Raw genomic sequence first — 21,574 nt, forward strand, 5'->3', positions numbered from 1 at the left:
CTCGTCTCTCATTGGCTGGTACTACAGTGAACTAGAAGTATTGGGTAGTGGAAAGAGCGGAGGGCTGGGCGCACAGGCAGCGTGAAGTCAAGAGCGAAGACTCCCGCTAGGGGCGCTGGTGTGCTCTTCCCGAGGACACCGTGCCGGTTGGAGCCCGCGTAGCTGCAACCGCTTTACCGCGTCGTTCTTGGTGTTACGAGCTAGCGTGCTTCTCGTGTTTTTGCAAGTGAAGCTACTGAAAGTGCCGAGCGTGACCGTTTCTCTGTTCGACGCTGCCCTGTTGTCGCTTTTTGGATAACGTAAGAGAAGAAAAAAAAAAAGCGATGCGCATTGCTATGCGCCCGGATGCAAGAGCGGGTATCCTGGTTTTAGAGAAGTAAATGGGCGCACGTTGTCTCTTTTTGGAGTGCCTAAACACAATGACACACGGAAACAATGGGAAAGGAATCTTCATTGCTAAGATAAGCCACTCTCCGAGACTTCAACTGTGTGGGAGAGGCACTTTGAAGCGCATTTTATTTTGCGCCACCATGTGCACTTCATCAACGGTGAGGAAGTAAGGATTCCTCGAGGTAAACCTGCGCTGACCGACGCCGCGGTGCCCACGCTCCTGCCCGATTTGCCATCCTTCTTCTCAAAGGAAATGCGTCAGAGAAGACAAGAGAGAAAACGCGCTGCAGTGTGCCCAGCTGTACGCACGAAGAAGGTGCGTTTGTCTCGTCGCGACTTTCATGATTCATTATCCCAAGATGATCGTGCGGTTGGCAACGACAGCCTGGATGTGACAGCGCCCCAGCACAATCTTCAAGCGATCGTAAACAGTGTGGATATTAGAAAATAAATTCTTGGTGCATTTTTGTTGCAAGATGATTTGAGACATCGTTGAAATAATGACATCCATATTTCCAAGCCACGCTCTGCGGCCAGAATCTGCTTCTGTGGAAAAGCTTCTTTCGTTTTTGACATGCCTGAACGAACGTCGGAGCTGCATGCAGGTGGTCGAGGTGGCTTCCTGTCCGCATCTACTGCTGTTGGCCTGACAGTCGCAGTTGCAAGCGTTCTGTCGTTGCTGACCTACATGGCAAAGAATGTTAGCTGCAAGTACCTAATGGCCTCAAAGCTGCAGAGTCAGGACCCAGTTGAAAATCGCTTCGGTATAGCACGGCAGTCAAGCGGTTGCAATACCCATCCAGTACACAGTTTCTTATTACTGTGTCTTGCCTAAGTATTTATTGGCTTGCCAGATCTGTTGCGAATGGGAATGCCGAGCCTGGTGTTTTTACAGCACTCATTGAGCTAGACATGATGGAAGGCCCAAAGCCTGGCAAAACTGACATAATTCAAAGCCTTCTTGATGATTCCCACTGCAGGGTATCAAAAGCAGGGCCCTGTACCAGACCATGTCTCATGTGTTCAAGCAAAATGTGACGACCGGCTCATTTTTTATATTTGTGGTTATGGTGCCAGGAAGTTTTTGTTGAAATTGGAGTGTGATGGGGGAATGCCACAAATTGCTTCTCCCAAAGAAGGAGGATGTTGATAGTCTTGCTGCAGCTCAGTACACCAGGCTGTACACCAGGGGCAGTATTGTGTAAGAGTCTACCTAGTGGACTGTCCATTTCGGCGGCCGCTGATTCGCTGCTGCTTGATGTGCAGGAAGGTGCCAGCCAGTCTCCTTCCTGCACGTCAAGCAGCAGTGAATCAGCGGCCGCCGAAATGGACAGTCCACTAGGTAGACTCTTACAGAATACCGCCCCAACACACAAGGAGACAATGGTGGCCTACTGTATCCAGCCGGGTGGCTTTTCAGGTTTATTCGAAGATTAGAAAACCTTTTCACAGCCATATTCAGTACGCAGGAGCTGCATCATGAGAGTATTAAGGATGTTATTACTCTTATTAAGAGAAACCGAGAAGACCGGATAGTGTGCGCAAGCCATGCAGAATCTTTGACGGTGAAGGTTGTAGCTTCTTATGTTACCACACACGGCTTGACTTCTTTGTGAAGTCCTTAAACCGTTCCAAAGAGTCGGGTGACTTCAAGATATTTGAAGTTGAGCCGCTGTACATAAGTATGTGAAATGATATTGTGTACTCTCTACCGTGCAACTCATCTGTTGCAGTATGTTTCTTAAAAATGCCTCCCCCGACCTACTGATAGAGTGACTGAAATAAACTGTCTGCAGGAGGCTTATGATTCTGAAATGCGCATGTTCATCGCTTGCTTAAATCATAATGATAGAAGAATGCAGCAGTATGCATGCATTCAGTACAAATTTTAAGCTAAACATTTCGACAGAATTACCTGTCTGGTTGGGAAAATTGATGAGAACTTAGTGACTCCAACCAAGTAAGGGTATTTATTAGCCCGACGTAATATAAACCGCGTGAAGGACATCCTACCCTCTGTGTATGTCCATGGCCTCGGAGACACGGCGAAAAGAAGACCCCCCGCTCTAGATCACCAACACCAAAACATATCGTTTCCCCCCCCCCCCTTTCAATGGCTTTCCCGCGGGTAAAGTGTCCCCCAGCCTCGGTCATCCCAGTCAACCAGCAACGCCGCAGCCTCCCCACCCTTTCGCCATTTTCGTGTGTCTATAATAGGTGCCCTGTCGAGTGTCTCCCCACCTTCCTTTCTCTCCCCTTTCTTGCGATAGACTTTTTAAAAGCTGCACACCGTCACCTCCGAAGATTACCCCCTGAAGAAGGTATTTTCTATGTTTCGAACGGGACTTGTGACTGGTGCAACTGGGTACAAAAAAAGTTTGATGCTTTTATAAAAGTGCACCCTGCCGCTGCAGCACGAAGTGCGTGCATCGCGATAACATACATTGTAGGTCCGTACCGTGCCCCGCCATCCCTTGCAACAGATCTTAGCGTTGCCTGCATAAACTCATACCAATGCCAAAGAGGAAAACAAAAAAATGCTGGAATGCATATCAAGTGACATTCATGAGCTAGGAGAAGGGTGCGAGATTATTATACTAGGAGATATGAACGCACACATAGAAGACATGGACGGGTACACAGACTCAACAGGCAACATGATGCTGGATATATGTGAAATTCATGACTTAGTTGTATGCAACAGTACTGAGAAGTGTGAAGGGCACATAACATGGGAGGTAGGGAGCCTGCAGTCGACGATAGATTATGCACTAATGTCACATAGGATGCACGATAGGCTAAATGTAATGAGCATAGATGAATATGGCTCCAGAAGTCTAGGTAGTGATCACAAACGTATTAAGGTGAGTTTTAGAAGGGAAATGAAAGTAGGTAGGAGGCAAGATGAACAACCAGGTGGGATATTTTACTTGGAAAAGCAGCTTGAAATAGCAACCCAGCTAATTGAGGAAGTAATTTCAGAGGATACAAAAACAGAATGGACATATGCAAATTTAACAGGACTATTTGAGCTAGAGCTTACTAAGGTACGAGTCAGGCCAAAAGGGAACAGAAGACGTAAACCCAAGAGCTGGTGGGATGAGGAGGTTAAGAAGGCCATAGAGAAACGCCAGGAAGCATCCAGGGAACACAGATATTCAAAGCAGAGGGGTGAACCAGAAGCTGATGTAGGCAGAAAATGGAACAACTTCTTAAACTGTAGAAGGGAAGCATCCAATTTGATCAATGAGAAGATCAGAAGAAAGGGGAGCCAATGGTTGTCAGAAGTAAACAAAAAGGATAGAAAAGCAGCGAAGAAATTTTGGAAACATCTCAACTCCTTGAGTAATAAGACTAGCCTAGAGCAGAGGTTTACAGTTACAGCTCAAGGTGTTCGACTAGAGGGAGATGAGGCAATGGAGCATATAAGAACAATGATGACAGAAAAATTTAAAGAACGAAACATAGCATGTGCTCAATCAGGTGAGGATGGACTAGTCAGTGCAGTGGCTCCACTGGCACAAAGCGAGTGGGAAAGGGCAGAGAAGAGGGTTCCTAGTAGCACGTCGACAGGTCCTGATGGCATCCCAATTATGTTGATAAAGACATTGGGCCCAAAATCTAAGAAAGCATTAAGAGAGGCAGTGAGCAAAATGATAATGGACGGTAAAGCCCCCGACGGGTGGAGACTGAGCAGGATGAGCATGATATATAAGGGAAAGGGGGACAAAGCCGACATAAACAACTACCGTCCCATAACAGTGATGTCAGTGGTTTTCAGGGTGGTGATGCAGATTATAAAGGACAGACTGCAGGCATGGGTGGAGAGCGAGGAGGTGCTGGGGGAACTACAAAATGGGTTCCGAAAACAAAGAAGGTTAGAAGATAATCTGTTCTCATTGACACAGTGTATTGAAATAGCAGAAAAGGAACACAGGCCCCTATGGCTTGCCTTTCTGGATATCAAGGGAGTCTATGACAGTGTAATCCAAAAGGATTTGTGGGACATACTGGGCACTCTAGAGGTGGAAGATGGAGTAAGAAATCTTTTAAAAGATATCTATAAAAGTAACAGGGTGCTTATAAAATGGGAAAACAAGGTATCTGGGCCTATAGAGATACAGCAGGGGCTTAGGCAGGGGTGCCCTCTGTCACCTCTGTTGTTCATGCTGTATTTACAAGGATTAGAGAAAAAATTAGAGAGGAGCGGACTTGGCTTCAACCTTTCCTATTTCAAGCAGGGAGAATGGATTAAACAGTCATTACCAGGACTGATGTATGCAGATGACATTGTACTTATGGCTGACAGCAAGGAAGACTTGCAGAGATTAATGGACATCTGTGGTAAAGAGGGAGATAGCTTAGGTTTGAAGTTTAGTAAAGAAAAATCGGCAGTCATGACTTTTAATGATAATCAGGGCAGCGAGCATAGTACAGGAGGTTACGCTGGAGGTGGTGGATAAGTACAAATATCTTGGAGTGTGGATAAACAATCGGGCTGAGTACCTAACGGAACATGAAAAATATGTGACGGCTAAAGGTAGCAGAAATGCAGCTGTGATGAAAAATAGGGCACTGTGGAATTACAATAGGTACGAAGTGGTGAGAGGGATTTGGAAAGGGGTGATGGTCCCTAGTTTGACTTTCGGCAATGCGGTCCTGTGCATGAGATCAGAGGTTCGAGCAAGGTTGGAAGTTAAGCAGCGAGGGGGTAGGTAGACTGGCTCTGGGAGTACACGGAAATACACCAAATCAGGGGGTACAGGGTGACATGGGATGGACGTCATTCGAGGGCAGGGAAGCCAGCAGCAAGATAGAATTTGAGGAGCGATTGAGAGAAATGGCAGAAAAGCGGTGGACAAGGAGAGTTTTCAGTTATTTGTACATGAGGAATGTTGATACAAAATGGAGGAAGCTGACCAGAAAACTGTCAATCAAATATTTGGACTGCAGGAGGGGTGCAAACCAGGAAACAGCGGTTAAGAAAAAGGTTAAGGAAACAGAGAGGGGTCTGTGGAAAACAGGGATGCAGACGAAATCAGCACTGGGCACATACCGAACTTTCAAGCAAGAAATTGCCAAAGAAAATATCTACGATAATTCTAGGGGAAGCTCTTTGTTGTTTGAAGCCAGGACGGGAGTATTGCGGACTAAGATGTACCGAGTCAAGTACCAAGGTATAGACACGTTGTGCTGTGCGTGTGGAGAAGAAGAGGAAACGGCTGAACACCTCATACTTTTCTGTAACGGGCTTAACCCTACAGTGCAAGGCAACGGGGCTGATTTTTTCAAAGCATTGGGGTTTAGGGACAGTGAAGGCAAAATAGACTTTAAGCAGGTAGAAATAACCAAACAGTGGTTATCTGATTGGTGGATAAAATCAAGGCAGGGGTGAAATTTCACCCACCACAAAGTACAAATTATGTTAATAGTCATGGCTAGGTGGCGTATGCCACCGCCCGATTTAAAGGGTTCAGCCTCATCCATCCATCCATCCATCCATGTACTGGTACCGACTGGCTAGGTGGCGTATGCCACCGCCCGGTACCCTTCTAGCCACCGTAGCCCGGTTTAAAGGGTTCAGCCTCATCCATCCATCCATCCATGTACGAGCGTGCGAATGTAAATGCCCCCCCCCCCTCGGAAAAAACCTGGGTCCGCCCCTGGAGTACACTCTAACATCATCAAACGTTCTGGCTATGTTTAAGGCTACGTTTCGCTCACAGAAATTGTGTCTGGCTATTTGTTTGGGCATAGCCTCCTATATAATCATATATAGGAGGCTATGGTTTGGGTTCCATTTTCAGATAATTTGGCCATCCTTTGTTGAGCCCATCTGGCAACGCTGTCAAACATGGCTGCGCTCATTGTACGTTGTAGCAGTTTCTCAGCGTGCGCGGCAGGCCTGTGTGTCTGTCAAAATGACTCGTTATTCGCGGAAGAAGACTCACAAGGGCTACACAGCATCGCACAAGAAGGACAAGACGAAGCGCAGGGCTAAAGATATCGACCAGATTCATGTCGACATGCAGCCGGAAAACGCCGAGAAGCTTCTCAACCAGGAGGTCGACTACGACATGCCTGGAGACGCGCAGTTCTACTGCCTGCACTGCGCGTGAGAGTTCGAGCCTACACTGGCTCTTCTTTTTTTAACCATTGGCATGATCGACCCCTTTTGTGCTCCCGAGCTTCACAGAAGTGCTGCATCTTCGATGTTCTGTGCTAGATGTATCTCCGATTGACTTTAGTCACTGTGCCCGAAGTCAACAGTAGCACTCTCGGCATCTTGTGTTGGCAGTTTTTTATCGTTTTGTTTACCGAACGCATAGCTTCTTTCTCCCCGCATAACAGTGCGCAGATGACTCCACATCGCATTTGTTTTCCAACGTAGAGGAGGCTTGTTGGGGTGGACAGCGGAGCCAGCGCCTCCTCTACTCTGAGATGCCTGGCACGTCGGCCGCGCTCCTATTGTTCGCCCGGGACCGCTGTGTTTCTCCGGCTTTCCGCGAGGTGGCGCTAACTTCTGACACTACGCACCGCTTGCTCCGCAATAGAAAGTCACTGCTCCAGTCTCTTTTCGTAGGTTTGCAGCGCTGAACTGTGGAAATTTTGTGCTTCAAGATTTGCAAAGCTCAGCAGAGTGAAATTATGTAGTTTTGAAGACGAAACGAGACAAATTTACTGCAACAGAAGTGCAGGCTAAATATTATTTGCTAAAAGGGCATGTTGCAGATAATGCATTGTCACAGAACGGTAATAATGAGATCATAAATTGATTCAATACGAAAAAGACAAAAGCAAGAATGGGGGGGGGAGAGAGAGAGAGAAGTTTAATGATGCGAAAAGCAGAGAGGTCGGCCTGAGGTAAATTCCTCTAGCCAGCTACTCTGCGTTGGGGGAAGGGGAAGAGGGAAGAAAGAAAGCAAGAATGCAAAGCGAGGTCAAATATGGGTTCATGCACATAATGATAAGGAAATTATGAACAAAGAAGAAAAAAGAATGTGTAAACATTTCGTGGCTGGAAAAAGTATGACACTGTTTATGCATATTAGCAGCAGTCCCAGCAATGAAGAAAAATGCAAAAGAGACAGTTAATGGAGGTGCAAAACAGGAAATGACTTTGCTATCACAAAGAAGGGTAGGGAAATGAGGGGCTTCTTTAATTATGCCATACATATGAAGGAAGCCAACAATTATTGAAAGCAAGGAATAGGGAAGAAAGGTTCCCCGATTCATAACACTGTTAATATCGTAGTTTTTCATGTCTGCAGTCTGATAAAATCACTTCACTAAAGAAACAAAGAATATGTCAAAGCCTACAGTTATTATATGCAGTTTCAATATTGATGTGATTAGATGCAGATATCTGCTTCATTAATTTTTTTTTTTCATATGAGCTGTACAAAAGCCTCCCGTGGTCGTCGTTGCAGCTTTCACATTTCAACACAGGCAAGACTGCAATTACACTCACGCTGCGCTACAACACTGCTCCATAGGTTTCAGAAGAGATTTTCGGTTTGATAGCATTCCACATATTTCTTCAGACCACAAAGAACTAATGAGTTCTACTGTCTGGTAGTAGAGGCCACCCCTATCTTGGTGGGAAATCAACCCATCCATAACAGAGTTTCTCTTTGCCTTCTTAACTAAAGCCACACAGTTCTCACACAAATTTTTTCACTAACTACGCGAGATATACAAGACAGAAAAGCCAGGGAGCTTCTTGCGCTGGCTTGACATGCAAAAGGGCACGCAGCAATACCGTGTGGCTGGGCTTCAACTCGGTTATTAGGCCGAGCAATGAAGCGGCAAGACAAACGATAAAAAGCAGCAGGTCGGGCGCCGAGAAAAACTAAGACCTAGAACGTTAATCCTGATTCCGAATGGGCTACCACCGATACTGCGCGGGCACTAGCGGTGCCGGTGGGCGCACGATAGTGTCAGAACACAGCGCCGCTGCGCGGCAGCGGCGCGCGTAAACAGGAGAGGGTTGAGCGGGGGCTTCGGCGCTGACGTGCCAGGCATCCTAGTAAAGGAGGCGTTGGCGGAGCACATTTATTTGTGCTATGCCTGCATTTTATGTTTATTTGTTGGTCTCTCTCGTGTCTTGCAGGAGGTATTTCATGGACAAGAACTCTCTGAATGACCACCTAAAAAGCAAGAACCACAAGCGAAGGTGAGTGGCTTCGGTTTACCATCGGGGCTTTTAAAAATGAGGTCTAACGTCCCAGCTCACCACTGCTGGGGAGGCCTATGTTCTGACTCGCTTCCTGACGCTCCTTAATGCGTGTTTAAATCCAAGTGCTATACGAGGATTTTCATCTTTGCTGGCCTGTGTGTTGAGTTAAATATTGTTACGCAAGGACGGAAGAAGAGAACGAAGTGCACTTGTCTTGGTAGAATCCCCCTCCTCAAAAACCAAGGAGCAGCATTGGACCCAGATAATATAAGACCAATCGCATTAACCTCAAATGTTATGAAATTAATAAAAAGGGTATTGCACATGCGTATTATGAAATTTTTAACGCATAATACATTATTGAGCCCATGTCAGATTGGATTTAGACCCGGATGCTCGATATGGTGCACCCATGTTTAGAGGAACACATTAAGCTTGCATGGCACAGGCAGCAGTATGCAGCTTTAGTGACCCTTGATTTAGCTAAAGCCTACGATTGTGTAGAACATGTCATACTCCTTAACGTTTTAAATAGCATGGATTTCCCTCGATATATTATAAATTGGATAAATGAATTTTTAAAGGATAGAAAATTTTATTGTTCTCAGCGTGGCTCGGTGACAAAAATATAGTCAAACAAGAGGAGTTCCCCAGGGATCTGTCCTTTCTCCTATTTTATTTAACATTTTACTAAGTTCAATTCCATTGTGCGATAGTGTACAAGTATATGTCTATGCAGACGACATAGCATTCTTTGCGTTGCGAGTGATATTCACTCATTACAGAGTACACTACAGTCATACTTGGGAACTCTTGAAGCCTGGTTTGCGAATATTCGAATGTCGCTCAATGTTAACAAAAGCGCTTTGATTGTGTTTCCATTGAATGTACCAATTAATATCTCTCTGCAATATCATCAGGAAATTATTCCGCAAGTTGACTTTATCAAATATCTCGGTGTAATATACGACACAAACCTGAGCTGGCGAAATCACATCGATCATGTTAAATCAAGGGCGACACGCGCGGTTGGCATGATAAGCAAACTTGGCCGACATCGCTCTGGGCTACGCAGAGACACTTTAATGATGATTTATCGTATGTATGTTCGTCCGATATTTGAATTTGGGTGCGTGCTATTCTCTGGTGGGCCAGCGTACAAAATTAACCCCCTGGTTCTTCTAGAGCGGGAGGCAATTCGGAATTGTCTCGGTTTGCCAAAATTTGTAGCTAACAATGTATTATATCAAGAAGCACGACTGCCTACACTTCCCTGCAGATTCCGCTTTCTAACGGTAAAAACATATTTAAACATTTATGCATCTTCTTTGAGAAGATCACAATTTGTATTTATTAGAGAAATGAGGGCATTTTTCGATGAGCATTGGTCCCGCCTACTTCGACCTCAAGTTTTGTTTGTACAAGCTGAGCTCGATCAATTAAATGTTAATATACGCGAGATCGCTTACTCAGACAAACCCTTACCTAATATAATGATAGAATTTGACAATATATTTCCATCTAATGCCAAACTCCTGCCCACTACATACTTAAACGGCATGTTGCAAGATCATTTAACGCAACTAGGAATAGGTCATGTGATCGCGACTGACGCGTCAATGAATGAAGAGAAAGCGGGTGTGGGTATTTTCTCCGAATCACAATCCTGGTCTTATGCCGTACGTCTTTCGGATTTCACACCCATATTTTTGGCTGAACTAGCAGCGATTATCTTAGCTCTGCGGAAACTTCCTTCAAATTACTCAACAGTGGTTATAGTGACTGATTCGCTGTCAGTATGTACATCGCTTACTTCATCTGCAGACACTACTGTAACCAATACATTTAAATTGTTAACGCCTCCTAACTTAAGTCTGGTACTATTAGTATGTGTTCCAGGCCATCGTGGTATATTCTTAAATGAAATGGCTGACACACTTGCGCGGATATCTCTTGATGGACCAATTATTTCTGTCATACCTAGTTCGGCTTATGTCACTGCGGCTAGGTTTAGAAAATTTTCCCTATTACAAGATTCTACAAAACTGAAAATCCAAATGTCGGAATTTAATCATTTGTCCTTTTTGTGAGAGAATAAATAGTGCCCCACACGTAAATTAGAAATCTCCATAACAAAGTTACGCTGCCGAACCCCACCATTAAATTTTTACCTACACAGGTCCGGTCTGGCACCATCCCCTCTGTGTCCTACTTGCCAGGAACCTGAAAACATTGACCACTTTCTATTATTTTATCGTCGCTTTACGAATCGGGCAGAAATTCGAATTTTCATTCCGTAAATTGGGTATTTCTCTTACTACTCAAAATATCCTCTCCTTCGGGGCTTCTTCAATGGGCTTTAGCCACAGGAACATCTACGTGGCCCTCTGTGACTATATCTGTGACACAAAAAGACTACCCAGTTAATTCTCGAAATAAATAATTGGATAACTCATTAAATCGCTAATTGTTGTTTCAAAATTATTCTAATACCACCAAAAAATGTTTGCTGTTTATATACAATTACAATGACTTTAATTCTGTCTCTGCCCTGTAAATCTCTTTCCAAATTATCATAAACGCTGTACTTCACCCTGATTTACTTTTTCGTCGTTTTTTTTTTTTTTTTTTTTCGTTTCTCCCTTCCCTTTAACCGCCGGCTTCTTGGCCAATCCCCCGTAGGGGGTAAGCGCCACGGATGAGGGTCAAGCAAGCAAGCAAGGCTCGGTGTCGGCGCGGCCCCTTTTCATCAGTTCATCTGTTAAATAAATGCACCCCATCGTAACAGTTTTGGTGGACGGTGCTGGGTAAAGCAATGGCGTCCCCGAGCAACGACGACGAACCGCCCGCAGAAGCGCAATCCGTGGAGCTTCGCCGAAGTCGCCAAATTGCCAGTCTGCCACCAGAGATGGCTTCTGACGGCGACCACCCGCTGCCTTCTTCCAGCTCCCAATGGCAGCCCTACATCGAACCACGAACCTTCGCCGGAAAAGCCGGGGAAGACATGGACGGATGGCTTAGCTTTTACCAACGCGCAAGTAGGTTCAATGGCGGGAATGCCACCGCCCAGCTTAACAACGTTGCCTTCTTCATCGAGGGAACCGTGTCAGTGTGGTTTGAAAACCACGAAGAAATTATGACGACATGGGAACGGTTCGTAGATGAAATCAAGAAATCCTTCGGAGATCCAGCAGCTAAAAAGAAGCGGCGGCGCGACCAATGGAGGCGAGGTCGCCAGTCATCATCAGCTACACGCCGCCCCTATGCCTCTGCCCGTCACCATGTGTCATAACAAGATTCGTGTTTTAGTGGACAATGTTGCTACGTTGGCCTTAGTGGACACAGGAGCGAGTGTCTCCGTTATCAGCATGGATTTCAAAACCCAACTAGGCCGCAAAGTGATGTTTCTCTGGGATAACGCTAATGCATTTCGTGCTGTGAGTGGAGTTGCTCCGACCTGTTGGAGTGTGCACCGTGAACATTTATTTCTCTGATAACGTGTATCAAGCCAAATTTGCAATGCTTGCTCAATCCACTCACAACGTAATTCTTGGCCTCAATTTCCTACTACAGTGCGGTGCCACTGTTGACTGCGGTATTGGCGAGCTTTTCCTCTCTCCTCTTGCCGACCAACCTGCTCCCTGTTCATGCACTCTCGCCGTCATTGAAGATGCTGTGTTACCGGCACGTTCCTTATCCAGAGTTCGAGTTGCTGCTTGCGGTGCCGACGCCGATACATTTGATGCAGTTGTTGAGCCTGTGCCTTCGATCGTTGTGAAGAAAAGTGTGCTCATACCTCGATGCATCCTCTCTCTGGCCTGCAGAACAACTACATTGTGGGTGTCAAATTTAGCCTCCCAGTCAGTTGTGCTACCCAGCGGTATGCGACTTGCCTCTATTGAAGTGGATACCAGCCTCCACATAGGCTCATCTCCTCTGGCTGTGCTACATGGTCCGGCTTTGTCCAGCTTGACCAACGCCACGTCCAAATTGCACATCTCTCATTAGCTCAACACAAAGCCATATCTGCCAAGCCAGGAGTGAGCATGCGCTGGCAAGTGTACGTGTGGTCGGAGCTTAAGGTGTTGCGTGGTTCGAGGCTAGTTGAGTCTTCAAAACCAATTGAAACTAGCGAGACACAGCGACTACGGCACCAATAAGCAGTGTGGCCAAAGTTTAATTCTTTCACGGGTAGGCACGGCAATGCATGAGCAGACGACATTCGGCTTCTTCTAGAAGTATGTAGTTGTTATTTAAATTCAGAACAGATTATTGCCTGTTTAGTGAAGTTCATCGATAAATATACACAGTAACAATAGGAGTGTGATGTTTTTGTCACCGATCTCGGGGGCGTGTGGGTGGTAAAAGAGATGGAGAAGGAAGACTGATGGCGACACAGCAAACAGATTTTTTAACAGCACGCAACCTCAGAACCAAAAACCTCAAACTAAAAATGAAGCATACTAAAACATATCGAACAAATACAAGAACAACTTAAAGCTTCACGCACTATACAAATTCTACTTTGCGCCTACGCTCATCTGTGGTGGCTAATCCTTCGAAGTCAGGAAACCCTGTCCTATCTCGCTGAAATGCACGCCTGAAACGCTACAAAGAGTCGCCTTGCTGCACCCGTCGTTGCACGTGTGTTCCGGCTTGTCAGCTCTTTTTCCCAAGCAGTTGGTGCTCTCGTTGATGATGCAGTCGCCTTGCCGTCGTCGCGTCGTCTCTTATCAGCTCTCTATCAGCGTCTCTTATCAGGTGGTCAGCTCGTCAGTAATTCTTCAGTGATGGCGCTTGGCGTTGCTTAGGCCCACCCCGCGTTATAGGCCTAGCGTCGGGATGCGTCGCAACTTCTTCATGAGTGCCGACGTGGCGTCCCGAGGAGAATCGAACGTGCCGGTCTGCCGCAGAAGGGGAATCCCCTCTGGGGTGCCTGGTCCTGCCGTGAGAGGCTGCAGCCAGTCCAGGAGCCTCACTCGAACTTGCCGAGGTCGACGGCCACACTTTGGACGGCCAACGTCACGGACCCAGCCGGGCCCCCAAGTCTCCCGTCGCCAGTGCGTAGCTGGTGATGCGACCTTCCTGGCCCGGAGCCACGTCGATAATCAACGGACAGCGCCGTTCATCCCCCGATTACGCCTCGGCTCACGCGCCTCGAGAGCTCGTGCCGTTCCGAACACTGTGCTTCACGTGCTGTTCTTTTTCGCGCCGCAGGCGGCCTCTTACATATGACATGGGTCCCCTTTTAAGAGTTTTTCTCAAAAAACTGCCTTCTGTCTGTCTTCTTTTTTGGTGGTGGACTTGACTCTTGTGACTTGTGTGCTTCTCTGTGCTTCGTCGCTGCTTACCACTTATCACCACACTTCACTGCACTGTCGCGCACGTTTCACCATTTGCACTGTTCACAACACTCATGAGTTCATTGTTCGCACCACAGAATACATTGCCAGGAAAACGCAGCACCCGGGAGCGTAACAGCGGGGCTCTCCTGTATAATCAGCAGCGATCAACGATTGGTGTGCCTTTTACGATACTGTCACGGTAATAACAGCACAAGCAACAACCGGTCACACAGCAGAACAGCTCCGATCGAGCAGAACGTCTTCTTCGTCGTCGTCTTCTCTCCCGCCCGAATCCTTTGCGGCGCGCAAAATAAAGTGCAAGCAAACTACAACTGCAAAACACACGGAAATGTACTGAATTGACGTGTCATTATTCCCCCCCTGGAAAAGCATCGTCTCGATGCCTTCGAAGTAGGGAAGGTAGGTGGTCAGCGTGCGTATAATGGCTTCATCCTAGCCACGTGGACGATGTCCGGTTGTGGTGTACGGCGGGAGCTTCGCGTGGTGCTCTCTGGAACAACTGTGTAGTTGACGTCATTGAGGCGTTGAAGAACCTGGTAAGGCCCGAAATAACGTCGGAGAAGTTTCTCCGACCTCCCGCGCTGGCGGACGGGACTCCAGATCCATACTTTGTTGCCGGGGTGGTAGGTAACTTCTCTGTGTCGGAGGTTGTACCTGTGAGCATCGTAGTGTTGCTGAGAGCGAATGCGCAGGCGAGCTAGCTGACGAGCTTCCTCGGCACACTGAGCATATTGGGCAGCATTCACTGTGGTAGATGCGAAGGCGTCGCGCAGGAGCATTACGTCTAACATTGTAGTAACCTCGCGGCCGTGAAGCAAGCGGAAAGGAGTAAATCCTGTGGTTTCTTGAACGGCGGTATTATAGGCGAAGGTTACGAAAGGAAGGACGCTGTCCCAGTTCTTGTGATCCACGTTGACATACATTGAAAGCATGTCAGCGATGGTCTTGTTGAGCCGTTCGGTTAGGCCGTTCATCTGTGGATGATAAGCTGTTGCCCGACGATGAACAGTGCCGCTGAGGGTCATCACTTCATCCAGGAGTTGGGCTGTGAAAGCGGTCCCTCTGTCGGTAATAACCACTGCTGGTGCGCCATGGCGGAGGACGATATCATGCATGAAGAAATTGGCGACGTCGTTAGCAGTAGCTCGTTGAAGTGGTCTTGTTTCACAGTAACGAGTGAGATAATCTGTCCCAACTATTATTCATCGGTTACCAGCCGAAGATTTAGGAAATGGTCCAAGCAAGTCCATTCCGACTTGTTGAAAGGGTGCCCGAGGTGGTTCGACAGGTTGTAACAAGCCAGCTGGTTTTATAGGCGGCGTCTTGCGCCGCTGGCAGTCTCGGCAAGTCTTCACATATTGCTTAACGGTACGGGACAGTTTAGGCCAGTAGTACTTGTGGCGGATACGCCCGAGAGTACGCGTGAACCCCAAATGGCCAGAGGACGGTTCGTCGTGACATGCATGCAGGATCTCTTCTCGCATCGCAGATGGTACCACCAGAAGATCGGCTTGAGGGCTGGAGTCAAAGCTTTGCTTGTACAAGACGTTGTTGCGGAGAAAGAACGACGAAATTATGCGTCGGAATGGACGTGGTGGCTGTGTAAGTTGGCCCTCAAGGTAGTCGATGAGCGGGCGAAGCTCCAGGTCATCACGCTGTTGCTGAGCCAAGTCAGACGCTGTGACGGCGCAGAGGAAACTGTCGTCTTCAGCTAGCTCAGGCGAAGTCGTTTCTACAGGAGTGCGGGACAGACAGTCGGCATCTGTGTGCTTGCGTCCCGACTTATAGACAACCATAACGTCGAACTTCTGAAGGCGAAGACTCCATCGAGCAAGGCGGCCTGAGGGGTCTTTGAGACCGGCAAGCCAACACCACGAATGGTGGTCACTGACTACTTTGAAAGGTCTTCCGTACAAATGTGGTCGGAACTTGGATATTGCCCACACAACAGCTAGACATTCTTTTTCTGTAGTCGAGTAGTTCGATTCGGCCGATGACAAGGCACGACTAGCGTAGGCGATCACTCTTTCTATACCTTCTTGCCGCTGCACAAGGACGGCGCCGAGACCGACATTGCTCGCGTCTGTGTGTAGTTCAGTGTCGGCGTCTTCGTCGAAGTGACCTAGGATCGGAGGAGTTTGAAGTCGTTGTTGTAGGTCACAAAAAGCGCGATGTTGCTCGGGGTTCCAAACGAAAGCGACATTGTCTCTTGTGAGGTAATGCAAGGGCTCAGCTATTTTCGAAAAATTTGGTACGAAGCGACGGTAATACGTGCAAAGTCCCAAAAAATGGCGAACCTCGCGTTTGTTCGTAGGCGCTGGGAAGGCTGCAACAGCTCGCGTTTTTTCAGAATCCGGGCGAATTCCATCGCAGCTTATGGCATGACCAAGGAATTACAGCTCCTCGTAACCGAAGTGGCATTTTTCGGGCTTGAGTGACAGGCCTGCAGTTCGGAGCGCATCAAGCACTGCACGAAGACGCTGAAGATGCTGCTCGAAAGTCTCCGAAAAAACGACGACGACGTCCAAATAAACAAGACACGTTTGCCACTTAAGACCGGATAAAACAGTGTCCATCATTCTTTGAAAAGTCGCAGGAGCAGAGCACAGACCAAAAAGAAGAACCTTGAATTCAAAGAGTCCGTCAGGAGTAATAAATGCGGTCTTTTCCCGGTCACGGTCATCGACCTCTATTTGCCAATAACCACTACGCAGATCCATGGATGAAAAATATCTGGAGTGTCGAAGTCGGTCTAGCGAGTCGTTGATGCGAGGTAGCGGATAGACGTCTTTCTTTGTAACGTTGTTCAGTTTGCGATAATCAACGCAGGGAAACGCAGTGTGCCGTCTTTCTTTTTAACTAGCACCACTGGTGACGCCCATGGATTTGTAGATGGCTGAATGATGTCGTCAGCAAGCATTTGCTTGACTTGTTCACAAATGGCGTCTTGTTCTCTTCGAGACACACGGTAGGCATGCTGTCGGATGGGTCTTTCGGCGGGTTCGGTTATAATGCTGTGCTTCGCAACGGGTGTCTGCTTGATTTTTGACGTCGTGGCAAAACAGTCGCTAAAGGAAAGCAAAAGAGAGCGAAGACTATCGTGTTGTTGAGCCAATAGTTTAGAATTCACATCGAGTTGAATTGTAAACTGCTTCTCATCGTGTTGGACGGAGGAAAGTTCTGCTAGTGATAGGCTCGTTCTCGCGTCGCCGATTTCTTCGAAGTAAGCGACAACAGCGTGCCTCGTGAGGTGCTGGTATTCGCGACTGAAGTTCGTGATTAGGATTTCAGCAGGTTGTTTGGTCAGTTCGAGGAGGCCACGGGCAACGCATACTTGACGAGAGAAGAGGATGGACACATTGGTTTCAACAACTCCAAGGGCATTTCGGTCTTTGTCGCTCACTACGGCAACCAGTACACTGGAACGAGGTGGTATGGTCACGGAATCATCAGAGACACGCAAAGCTATCTTGTGCAATTTGCATTCGTGCGAGATTGCGTTACGAGAAAATGTTACCAACAGCTCTCGAAGATTTATAATGGCCCCATATTCTCTAAGAAAGTCCATTCCTAAGATGAGCTGCCTGGAGCATTCCCGTAGTATGACGAAGGATCCAATGAAGGCAGAGCCGCAGATATGCACTCGGGCAGTGCACCTTCCAACCGGCGTCACGAGATGACCACCCACAGTACGGAGTTGGGGACCATTCCATGGTGTGGTCACCTTTCGGAGAGTAGCCACCAATTCACCACTCATAACGGAGTAGTCGGCACCGGTATCAACGAGGGCGGTGACCTGGTAATTGTCGACGGTTACTGTACTATCGGCGGAAAGTACTGCGTCGTTATCAGAACATGGCGTGGCGGATAAATCGTCGTCGTGAACTTTTTGTGTCGGAGAGTGTTTGTCAGGACGATCAGCAGCGGCCCCACCCCCGGAGGTCACTGTCCTCAGTTTTCCTGGCGCGGGCGTGGACTTGGGGACCTGTTGCGAACATCAGAAAACGTAGAGTAACGGCTAGGCGAGATGATGCGCCGAGGAGATGGTGAACGTGATTGGCATCTTTGTGCAGGAGAACATGGCTGTTGAGAGGCCAGGAACTGCTCAATCTCGCGTGGGCGCTCACCATTACTTGGTCGACGTGTGTTAGGGTGAAATCCCTGAAGGCCCATCCTCCGATAAGGGCACTGACGATACAGATGGCTGCTTCGCCGCAGTGGTAGCAAAGTGGCCGATTATCTGAGGTGCGCCACACGTTTGATTTCCGTGTGATATCTCGCGGGCCTACGTACTCATACGAGTTTACATTTGTAGCGGGAAATTGACGTGGCGGCAGAGCTGAAACAGGGGAAGGCAAACGTCGTACCGTAGATGGTTGAGGGCCCTGTAAAGCTTCGACGTATGTCAGGACTGGAGCTTCCGCTCGCGTTGGTGCCAATGGTTGGGTCACGGTCCTGATTTCGTCACGAATGATGTCACCAAGCGCAGTAACAGTCGGCTGACAAGCAGTTTTGCGAACTTCCTCAAGCTCTTCGCGCACAACGCTTCGCACAAGCTCTCGGAGTGCTGCTAAATCATGTCCGCAGGTGAAACATGACACGGCGGCGACGGTGCTTTGGCGATCGTACTGTTGGGATCGTTGCTGCAGCGCTCGCTCCATTGTCGTCGCTTCAGTTATGAGCTCGGCGACGATAGCTGGAGGGTTGCGCATGAGCCCAGCGAAGAGTTGTTCTTTCACCCCTCGCATTAAGAGGCGAGCTTTCTTTGTCTCGGCCATACCTGGATCAGCACGTCGGAACAAGCGGGACATGTCCTCGACAAACATGGCCACGCTTTCATTTGGCTTCTGAAACCGACTCTGCAGAGCCTGTTCGGCCTTTTCTTTCCTTTCGGGGCTGCTGTATGTCTCGCGAAGCTGTCGTCGGAAATCTTGCCAGCTAGTGATGGAGCCCTCATGATTCTCGAACCATGTGCGAGTGTAGTCTTCAAGGGCAAAGTAAACATAGCGCAGTTTCTTAGAGTCGTCCCATTCATTGACTGCAGCGACTCGATCGAAGTGCTCAAGCCAATCCTCCACGTCCTCGAACACGTCACCATGAAATGACTTCGGAGCGTGCGCTGGATAGACGACACTCGGGGTAGAAGTGGATTGGACTGAGTCGCTCTCTTGCGTCTGACTCGTACTTGCCCCTGTGGTTGACATTCTTACTGGGCTCAATGGGCCGTATTCAGGAGGTAGTCCTTGCAAGCAGCGGCTGTGGCGAAGGGGCCGGTTTTCCTCCGGAATCGCGGGAATGCTGGTAGGGACTTGAAGCGTCGGGAGGTCAAATTAGGGCATAGGATGATACCCAGCACGTCCACCAATTTGTCACGGTAATAACAGCACAAGCAACAACCGGTCACACAGCAGAACAGCTCCGATCGAGCAGAACGTCTTCTTCGTCGTCTTCTTCTCTCCCGCCCGAATCCTTCGCGGCGCGCAAAATAAAGCGCAAGCAAACAACAACTGCACAACACACGTAAATGTACTGAATTGACGTGTCAATACGAAATCGTTGGATTTTCAAATGCTGGAACTATTTAATCTGTCCGGAGACAGCCTACGTAGCGTTGCAGTCTCAGTATCTTATCACCATCAAAAAGTCTAATCAAACCTCTTACAGGTATAACTGTCGAGTTTCATTGACTAATCACAACTTATTGTAGATATGTTCATGAAATTGACCTTAGTCGAACGTGCAGAGCCATTTTAATACCAATAGAACACTGACTTGAATATTTTTCTAAAGGCTCGTGTCACTTCTGACCTTGTCGATTTCATTTTTAGGCTGTTTCTAAATAAGAGCTACACCATTGTATCGCAGCAGGAGCCAGGAACAGCAGATGTTTTATATTTTGAAAAAATGAGGGCCACTTTTTGGTGGCATGTATCGAAAATTTTGCACTGTGTAGGTTGCTTATGTGCTCCCAAAACAGTTACTGAATATTCTCTTTTTCCAAATTTTTATGCGTTATACACGACATTTAGTTGTTTTCCCCAGTATCTTTGGTAAACTATACGGGGCATGGTGTCTTTATTTATTCGTAGTACGAAATGTTCTGAGTGATGAGTGATAAATGGTCATTCTGTGTAGGTTCATTACAGTCTTTTTAGAAAGTTATTCATTTGGAGTATTCCAGGGAGTCATACTGCCGCTAATCGAAATGTTTCCCAGACCCCTAAAGCAACAGCACGAGAGACGGTTGAAATTCTGTGAAAATAGAGATAATTTTAAGTGCAATGTGTTGCGAAACATTAACTGTCCTGCTTTTAATGCAAGTGTTGCAGATAATTACTAAACCCTCGTTTTTCCCTGTGTTTTCGTGCACCATGCGAGATTCGTAGTTTGTCTCTCCGGTGTCCTCTGTGAGCTGAACAAGGCATGGTATGGGCAATCTGTAGGCAATGTTTGAAATGGGTGCGTTAAATGCACATTTTCCAGTAGAATACTTATGCAACTAGTCCATTGTGTTATTAGTCTGTTTTACGAGCAGTGTAAAACTTAGACGGTTGCGCTGGCATAATTACAGCTACAACTGAGGTCAAATTTTGCAAATATAAGGGGAACAATACGCCAAGTTTCTGTGCGATGGTGAATACGTGTTGATCAAATACAGGTTTTAAAAAAATGTGACCAATTTTTTTAAAGTATGACGCTGCTGCTAGGTTTCCCAATGTCCTAAGAGAACTCTGCGTTTCAGATATTCTATACTTTGAAGGAATAGGCAGATTTTAAGTGCAAATTTAAATGTTTCTGCCTTATTTAGAAGCGTTACCAAATAATTATTGAATCCTCATATTTTATTTATTTTTACTTTTTCATGCATGATATTCTAGGTTCGCCTGGCGTCCTCGCTGAACTAAAGGGGGCACCGTCGTTTTGTTTGATGACTGTAAAGACAAGTTAAGTGATGTGTAGGTGAAGTTAAAAGTAGATGGGTAATTGGGGCTTTCACAATAAATTACATATGCAAGCACTGTAGAATGTTATCTAACGAGCGGGGAAGAATTGAGCCTGCTGCAGTGGTAAAATATATAAGCCACCAAGACCAAATTTTGCAAAAATTGGTATTATGCTTTGGAAGCTCTCTATGCGAAGTTAAATGTGGCTGGATCATACACAGCCTTTGTAAAAAATTCTTATTCAAGTGTTAAAGCATGTGATATGGCAGCTATCAGCTATGCTTCCCAGTGTCTCGACATAGCTGTAGGTTACAACACGTTTGTATTTTGTGGAAAGTGTAGGGGGGGCATGGTAATTGGAATGACTGACTGAATAAACTTTATTAAAACCAGCAAGAGGGGGTGGCTGGGCCTAGGCCTCCCACGTGGGGACGTCGAGGTGTTGCCTCTTCGCCGCCTCACAGGCTTGCTGGGTCGCCCAGAGTTGGTCGTCGAGGTTGGAGCTACGCAGGGCAGCATGCCATCTCGACGAGAGGGTCGTGGGGTTAGTGTCGGGGTATTGTTGTGTACAGTCCCAAAGCATGTGTGGAAGTGTGGGTGGCTGTGTCTTGCAGATATGGCACGTGGGATTGGGGTAAATGTCTGGGTAGATCTTGTTGTAACGGTGTAACGAGGGGTAAGTGTTGGTTTGTAGC

General features: G+C 47.2%; 1 protein-coding gene across 1 annotated transcript in view; it reads left to right on the forward strand.

Annotated features, from left to right (window-relative positions):
- Window positions 1–6,227: 6,227 nt before the first annotated feature.
- The window catches only part of LOC119465097 (zinc finger protein 593-like), a 29,013-nt gene continuing 13,666 nt past the window's right edge, over window positions 6,228–21,574 (forward strand). The window contains exons 1-2 of the mRNA XM_037725900.2: window positions 6,228–6,505; window positions 8,504–8,566. Coding sequence (XP_037581828.1) covers window positions 6,312–6,505; window positions 8,504–8,566 — 257 coding nt within the window. The 5' untranslated portion in view covers window positions 6,228–6,311. The remainder of the gene's footprint in view (window positions 6,506–8,503; window positions 8,567–21,574) is intronic.

Source organism: Dermacentor silvarum, chromosome 9 (assembly GCF_013339745.2).
Source record: "Dermacentor silvarum isolate Dsil-2018 chromosome 9, BIME_Dsil_1.4, whole genome shotgun sequence".
Taxonomy (NCBI): domain Eukaryota; kingdom Metazoa; phylum Arthropoda; class Arachnida; order Ixodida; family Ixodidae; genus Dermacentor; species Dermacentor silvarum.